The sequence below is a fragment of the Cynoglossus semilaevis genome, chromosome W (genome assembly GCF_000523025.1).
Source record: "Cynoglossus semilaevis isolate Cse_v1.0 chromosome W, Cse_v1.0, whole genome shotgun sequence".
NCBI lineage: Eukaryota > Metazoa > Chordata > Actinopteri > Pleuronectiformes > Cynoglossidae > Cynoglossus > Cynoglossus semilaevis.
This window is the reverse complement of record NC_024327.1, coordinates 4,848,467-4,856,909: the sequence shown is the minus strand read 5'-3', so window position 1 is coordinate 4,856,909 and position 8,443 is coordinate 4,848,467. Positions and strand designations below refer to the sequence as shown.

The window sequence follows — 8,443 nt, the reverse complement described above, 5'->3', positions numbered from 1 at the left end:
CTGGTGAACTTCTCAGGTTAGAACCCTGCCTTCACCAGATGATTTCCAGGATTGGCTCCAGCTTCCTTTATGACCCAGAAAAGAATTTTGTGGTGAAAGAAATAAAGAAAAAATCACATGTATCCAGTCACAGAGACCATACAGTGTTTTTTCTCCTGACAGTAAAACACGTCTTCTGTCCAGACTGTTATCTTCACCTCAGACTGACAGGTGAACCTTCCTGATAATCACAGCGATCAGGTCTCAGTCCACAGGCCTGTTCCACATCATTTTACACTGGGCAGAGCTGTTTACGCTGTCTGCCCATCTGCGCCGTCCAGATGTTAGTTTCCCTCAGCACAGACTTTTATTTTCTACCAGTCTGAACTGGGGGAGGGCATCAAGTCTGAATGAATGACTTTCTTTTACGTAGACTTCTCTCTCTCTCTCTCTCTTCCATCTCTGCCCCGTTTCCTTTCTCAAATTGCCACCTCTCACTTGTCTCCATCTCTCACTCTCTCTGTCTCTCTTTCTTTTACTCTCTCTCTTCACATTTCCCTCCCTCTCAGTGAGTATTCCTTCGTACCTGTCTGTACAGGGAAACTCTGAGAGCTGCAGGGCGGAGGAAGGAACGTAGGAAAGAGAGAAAGCGTAAGAGGGCAGGAAAAAGAAAATGGTATCATCGAGAGAAGAAACCCAGGAGGGCACGTAGACAGAGAGACACACTTTGGTTTCAGACGTTTTTTTTTATTCCTGTTTGGGTTTTATCGTTGCTTTCCAAGACCCGTGGCTGTTTTGGTCTGTGGTTTAGGATGGATGCCATCATGCTGCAAGAAAAACTGGTGGAAAGGCTGCTGTGCCCGCGAGTGAGAACGGCCAGACAAAAAGTAAAGGTCAAGATTTGAGTCAAGCCAAAACCATCATGGAGGAATCTTGGAGTTTAGGATATAAGGAAAAGCTGAAATGAAAAAATTTGTGATCCAGCGTAGGATACCAAGATTTGACAGCATCATGGCGTGAACTTCACCTTGGACTGGGTTTTAGCGCCGTTAGCTGGTTGACCTTTTTACAACTTCCCTTCATTTTGATTCATGGCTCTTTGGCAATGTGTGTGTATCTGTGTGTGTGTGTGTGTGTGTGTGTTTATGTGTCATGCAGTTATTGCACTGCCGGCATGTTTTTCTCTGTGCGTGTGTACACTGGTATTTATGATGTTGTGGGAACAAACATCACGCGAGGACCTGCTACAATACATGGACTAAAAAAGCTGTTTATCATGTAGTTCTCTGTTAGCAATTTTGGCTAGCTACTAGCTATTTTGTTACATTCTCGCTACATTTTCATATTTCAACAAGTTAACTCTCTGTTGTATCCGGGTCTAGTGATGTTTTAGCCACTTTTTTATATAATTTCTGGCTAATTATAGTCTTATATTGTGATTATTTCTGTACAATAATATAGTACATTTATCGACTTGTTGTTACCTGTTTTTGACTTACTTTTTGCCAGTACCCATTTTTTGTTTTTTCGCAAACTTATAGCATTTCTTTACCCATTACTTCTTCTTCGTGACTCTGCTAATCTGTAATCCTCTATCACTTTTTATTGTGTCACATGTGATGGAGAAAACATTTTGAAATAATTTGCTCAATTTGGCAGAGGACATTCAAGAAATACGTATGTTTTTGTTTTTTGATGAACTGATTGAAATCTTACATTTATTCTCTCACGTCACATATAATCTCAGTGTTAACACTAAGAATCTTGTCTTTCCTCTTTTGTGTCTTTTGCTGTTCAGGAAAAACAATATGTGGGTTTTGCCACTTTGCCCAACCAGGTCCACAGGAAGTCTGTGAAAAAAGGTTTCGACTTCACTCTGATGGTGGCAGGTCAGTCTGTAGGTGAACGGTTAAGAAATAGAGAGAGATCGTTATAAGTTATAAGTTTTTTTCTGTGGAAAATTAAACCCCAGCCTTGTTCTGTGGTAGATTTCCCAATAAAACATTTTCCTGTAAGGGTAACACGAAAAGTTCCAGAAACAAATTAAAAATAGAAAAAAATAAGTCCAAACATTTCCTCTTTAATGCTTTGGTTAAATTCCTTCACTGTGGAATTCTGGGTGATGTCTTTGGCACAAGGTGACGACCTGTGCTTCATCTGAGGACTGGAACAGAGTTTCCTTCTTTAAATGTTTTTTCAATTTTGGAAAAAAAAATAAAGAAGAAATATTTTTAAATTCTTAATTTTGAAGAAACTAAACACAGCTCAACGTTTGAGAAAAACATAATGACAAAACCTGTCCTTAAAACTTATTTATTTATGCTTTAAACTTGTCTTCACATGTTTATGTTTAACAAACACCTTTTAAATTATGACATAAATATAGAAATAAATATAAACCTATTAGAAACCTTAATAACTATGATCTACTCTTTCCTTTTGTCTGACAAAATAAAATTCAACAATTATTAAGCAAATTATTATTATGTATTTTTTAATTAATAGTTAAAATGTATTTGTTCTGTTTCAAATTTCCACGTTTGTTATCAGTGCCAAGTCTAAATTGTCCCTTGTGTTTTTTAAATATTATATTTATTACAGTTTTAGCTTCACTCAGTCGATTACTGTCTTTGACTCTGTGACAACAATTTTCCACACATTCATATTTTAATGAACTGTTTGACCACAAACATGTTGAATCTTGAGAAGTGATTCTGTTATTTCTCCTACCAATCACATCATACAGTACTGTAAACACACCACACATACATTAAATGTACATCACATACTCATGAAAACAAGATAAGTCAAGTCAGTGCATACCAAACATTTGGTTTCAACAAAATTAAATGTTTTTTTAATTCTGCTGTGTTTAAAGATCCAATGGTTCATATTCTGTGGTTTTATTTCCTGTTGTTGGATCAACGCAGGCTGTAACTGGAGTGTGTCTGTGTTACAGGAGAGTCTGGGATAGGTAAGTCCACCCTGGTCAACAGTCTGTTCCTCACAGACCTTTACAAAGACAGGAAGCTACTGAACGCCGAGGGTGAGTCTTTACCTGATTTATTATGGCTCTGCATGAAGTGACAAAGCTGCTGTTGTCATTAATGGCTATGAACAACTTTATAAGAAGATTACTCTATAGATAGATTACTCTATAGTTAGATTACTCTATAGGTAGATTACTCTATAGAAAGATTACCATATTTTTCAGACTTAATTATAAGGCGCAATATCAATAAACGGGTCTATTTTCATACATAAGGCGCACCGGGTTATAAGGCGCATTAAGCGAAACAAAACAGTGAGCGAAACAATTAAGCGGAACAATCAAGCATGTCCGGATCCCTCTCGTCAACATCCGACTCAGTCTCATTGCTGTTAATTAGTTGTTCAGTGATGATTCCGGCCTTCGTGAAACATTTGAGACTTTTACTTTAACCCAGGCGTCCACGATCTATTGGCAGATAGTGGCGTAACTCGCCCGGCATTGCCTTCCTGTCTCCCACGCAGCTCGCAGTTTAACTTAACATCAATCTCTAGTGGTTGGAATTCTTTGGTCAATCCACCCGGAATGATGGCTAGCCCCGAATTAGTTTGCTTCACTTGGGTTTTGACAATATCGATGAGATGGGCGCACATGGAGTCGCAGATCAATAGGGACGGAGATTTGTGGAAAAGGTTAGTGGCCTACGTTGGACACTGGATGGAGCTGTTGTTCGCCCCTCCAGAGTCAGGAGGTTGTCACTATTTTTGTTCTGGATGGTCACCGTATTGTTGTTTTGACGCTGTTACGTGCGGAAGTTGCTTTGCAGAGAGTGTGTGTGTGTTTCCTGTATCGATAAAAAAGGAGAAATAAAAAGAGTTCTTGACCACGAAAAAATCGACAGCCATGCATCTGAGTCATCCTGCATTTGGAGGCACGACGCAATGTTGCACGGATTTGGGTTATACAACTATACTGTAACAATTGTTTTATTGATACAGGAAAAACACACACTCTCCCTGCAAAACAACATTCGCACTTCCGCATGGAACAGCTTCAAAACAACAATACGGTGACCATCCAGAACAAAGATAGTGACAACCACCTGACTCTGGAGGGGCGAACAACAACAACAGCGTTCTCCTGTGTCCAACTTAGGTCACTACCCTTTTCCACAAATCTCCGTCCCTGTTGATCTGTGACGATCGCTGACTGTTTTGTTTCGCTTAATGCGCCTTATAATGCGGAGCCGCCTTATGTATGGAAATAGACCCGTTCATTGATATTGCGCCTTATAATGCGGTGCGCCATATGGTCCGAAAAACACGATGCTCTATAGATAGATTGAAAGATTCTTGCTGTGCGAGGTGTCTTCAGGCAAGGAGTGGAAGCAGCCGGTAGATGGTCAATTCGTTTTAATAGCAAAACGTCAAACAAAACAGGTCCAACAATAAAGCAAAATAAATGTCTGGAGAAGTATTCAAGGAAATCTCGTACAACAGTAGTTAATACGCAAATCCTGTCAAGAATAACTTCTGACTTCTCAAGAATAACTTCTAAAGTATCATTCATTGTTTATGCTTATATACCTGTGTGGGGGGAGTGGTTTCTGACTTCCCGGGTGTGTGTTTAAATCTTGTAGGCCAATGGAAGAGAGAGGCTAGGCCTCTTGTGGCCAATCATATTATTGTTCTTGTATCATGTGATGCCTGCAGTCGCCACTATGTGGCACTGTTGTTCCATGATTCAGCAGTGTTGGAAGAACCTTTTGTTGCTAAGTGGGGGGTTATCACAAGGGAAGTGGACCGAGCCATGAAGTCCAGTCAACCACAGGTGGTCATGCAGATCAAAAGGAATGGATGGCTTCGGGGTTCCCTGTGAGAAGGTAGATTGGGAGATCTCCCATTGTTCCCAGGGAGTAGACGTGTTTTAGAAAGTTGGTGTGAAGAGAATTTGGGGAAATTCTCTTTGAATGTGTGGGGCTATGTGACTGTGTGTGCTCGGGAAAGCCATTTGGTGTCTTGTCATCTTCCTGCTGCAGACCCAACCAAATGTGAAAACCACTGAAATCTAATAGATTACTCTATAGATAGATTATTCTATAGGTAGATTATTCTATAGGTAGATTACGCTATAGATACAGTATATAATATTTGTTATAAATGTGCATAAAGTCTTTTCCTCTGATTGGTCATGATTCTCGTCTTCTCATCTCTCATCTTCTTTCTTCTTCTCCCTGACTGTGTTTGTTCAGAGAGGATCAACCAAACAATGGAGATCATTAAACACACAGTGGACATTGAGGAGAAGGGAGTCAAGCTCAAACTGACCATCGTAGATACACCAGGGTTTGGAGACGCAGTCAACAACAATGAGTGGTGAGACTGAAGACCAGTGACCTTGACCTGTGTGTCTGAATCTACAGCTCCTGAGAAACTGTCAGTGAAGGGGTCTTGACCCCAAAGCTGGCCACACACAACACACACACAAACTGCCCACAAAGAGAAGAGCCATTTTTATTTTTATTTTTTTCAAATTACCCAATTATTAACCTTATTATCCATCCATCCATCCATTTTCATCCGCTTATCCGTTTCCGGGTCGCGGGGGCAGCAGTCGCCACCCAAATCACATTGCACCGTACCAAACCTTCCTGCGGGTGGTGAGTCCACTGGAATTAACCTTATTATTAACTTGGTAAATTGGTAGATTTTTTTTTTGGATGACTATTTTTAACTTTGTACTCTTAAGTTTTTTTTCAGCTTGAACCCTCTGTCCTTTTATTATTTGGCCAGTGGTCCATTCACTTCAGGCTGTTTGTCATTTATCTCACTCACTGCCGTTTTGCAGTGGAAGCATTATCCTTCCTCGTACAGAGTGCTGGTTGGTGTGAGATGTGATCTGGAAAAATTGCCGTATCTGCACTTTGCTCCTGTGTCCTCCTCCTCCTGTAGTACTTCAGTACAACTGCGTCAGCGTTTTTCCCACATAGACATGAATCAGACAGTAAATGTGTATTCAGCTGTTTTTGTTGACAGAGAAATGACAAATCAAAATAAAAATGGACAAAAAATATTTTCAATATATATGAGGTATAAAATATTCCTTTTGAATCCTACACTGTTGCTAATTATTTTTCTACATTGTGGAAACAAATCCTGTGTGACAGAGAGAACCAGTTATCACCAGATTCTCTCCAAGTGCGAAATTAATTTTTCAAATGTTTTTGCTGCTGAACACACTCACAGTACAGTAAAGTACAGCACAGTACAGTACAGTAAAGTACAGTACAGCACAGCACAGCACAGCACAGCACAGTACAGTGTAGTACAGTACAGCACAGCACACAGCACAGTGCAACAAATGGTAACTTTTTCAGAAATGTTGTTTCTCTATTTGTAAACAAATCACACCACACATTACCTTCATACTAAAAAATAATAATGTTGTCCATCCATCCATATCCATCCTCTACTTGGTCACGGGGGCAGCAGTCTCCATGACCGCTACTGTCAGGTTTATTCTAACATATATGACGACAAAGTAACAACACAAAAGACGTCTTGATTTTTTTACTTGCAAGAGGAGAGTGCAGCTTAGTCTTCTGGGAGCTTCCTCATCAACTCCGAGTAGCCACACCCTTCCTCTACACTTTTATTGAGTTTATAAAAGTATCAGATTACATATCATGTGATCGTGTGTGAGTATATGAATGGGTATGGCGTAAGAAGGTGGGTGTGAATGGGGGTGTGACTGTGTCTGGTAATTTCTCCATCAGTCTTGAGCACACTAGATTATAATATGAAGAGCAAACAGTATCTTAAAGCGACAGTACAGCATGAAGCAATGATAATAAGTTAAATTCTTCCAACACCACCCAAATCACACTGCACCATATCAGCCCCTCGTGAACCTTCCTGCAGGTGGTGAGTCCAGTGGAAGGTACCAACCACCCTAACCGGGATTCGAAGTTGCCCAGGAGGTGAATTGTGGGGTTCCACACCAATGACAGAGACATTGCCTCTGGGCCAAAGCACCACATAATAATGTTGTATTAAAGTATATATAAATAAAAATAAATATAAAATATTTCAATGTATATAATATATAGATATACGTATTATATTGATTTTCTTCTAATAGGCTGATCCCGCCCCTCCTCCCAAACATTCACTCTAAATCCACAGTCTGTAACAGTTGCGTAGCATGGCCAGATTTTAAGATAAAATAAATGACAATAATTACTTCAGGTGACCACAGTACCACGGCTCTTTAGAAACATCTGAGGAGTTTGTACAACTTAAAGTTTTGGTAGAAAGGGTTTTTAGTTTTGAAGGAAGAGAGGAGCTGGTGTGTGACCCACACGTTCCACTCTGTTTGTGTGTATCCCAGCTGGAAGACCATCACAGACTATATCGACCAGCAGTTTGAGCAGTACTTCAGAGATGAGAGTGGACTGAACAGAAAGAACATCCAAGACAACAGAGTCCACTGCTGCCTGTACTTCATCCCTCCATTTGGACATGGGTAAATACACTCACACATACACACTCACAAAAAAATACTACTGTGCTGCTCCGTCCTCTCATCCTGGTTTTCCTGTCCTCAGGCTGCGTCCAGTGGATGTAGAGTTCATGAAGGCTCTGCATGAAAAAGTAAACATCATTCCACTGATCGCCAAAGCTGACTGTCTCACACCTAATGAGATAAAGAAGCTGAAAGACAGGGTGAGTCTGAGAACTGCTCATGATTAGCTCTGATAGATTATCACTGGGATTACAGCAGGTCACATACATTTGATTCTGATTCTGCGTGTCTGTAATTTCAGATACAAGAAGAAACTGACAAGTTTGGGATCAAAGTGTACCAGTTTCCCGAATGTGACTCTGATGAAGATGAAGAATTTAAACAACTGGACAAAGAGCTGAAGGTGAGTCATACGATGATGTCACGACGTTTCTCTACACCAGGGGTCGGCAACCCGTGGCTCCAGAGCTGCATGTGGCTCTTTCATCCTACTGTTGTGGCTCCCTGTGACTTTGGAAAATAAATAATGAGTATTTAATTAAAAATTATTTTTTGTTAGTTTGTTCTTTTTTAAATATAATTCTAAATTTGAAGATTATGATAATCTTGTAACATGTTTTTTGTCGCTCAAAATATGCGTTACATCTGCCGATGTGCGACACCCGGCACATACACTATATTACCAAAAGTATTCGCTCACCCATTCAAATGATCAGAATCAGGTGTCCTAATCCCTTGGCCTGGCCACAGGTGTATAAAATCAAGCACTCAGGCATGCAGACTGTGAAACAAGACATTTGTGAAAGAATGGGCCGCTCTCAGGAGCTCAGTGAATTCCAGCGTGGAACTGTCATAGGATGCCACCTGTGCAACAAATCCAGTCGTGAAATTTCCTCGCTCCTAAATATTCCACAGTCAACTGTCAGCTCTATTATAACAAAATGGAAGCGT

At 40.3% G+C, this 8,443-nt stretch overlaps 1 protein-coding gene across 1 annotated transcript in view; it reads left to right on the top strand.

The window, feature by feature from the left end:
• The first annotated feature begins 771 nt into the window (after positions 1 to 771).
• The window catches only part of LOC103397004 (septin-5-like), a 20,278-nt gene continuing 12,606 nt past the window's right edge, over positions 772 to 8,443 (top strand). The window contains exons 1-7 of the mRNA XM_025052925.1: positions 772 to 866; positions 1,778 to 1,868; positions 2,939 to 3,025; positions 5,220 to 5,343; positions 7,358 to 7,492; positions 7,575 to 7,692; positions 7,794 to 7,895. Of these exons, the coding sequence (XP_024908693.1) occupies positions 792 to 866; positions 1,778 to 1,868; positions 2,939 to 3,025; positions 5,220 to 5,343; positions 7,358 to 7,492; positions 7,575 to 7,692; positions 7,794 to 7,895 (732 nt within the window). The 5' untranslated portion in view covers positions 772 to 791. The remainder of the gene's footprint in view (positions 867 to 1,777; positions 1,869 to 2,938; positions 3,026 to 5,219; positions 5,344 to 7,357; positions 7,493 to 7,574; positions 7,693 to 7,793; positions 7,896 to 8,443) is intronic.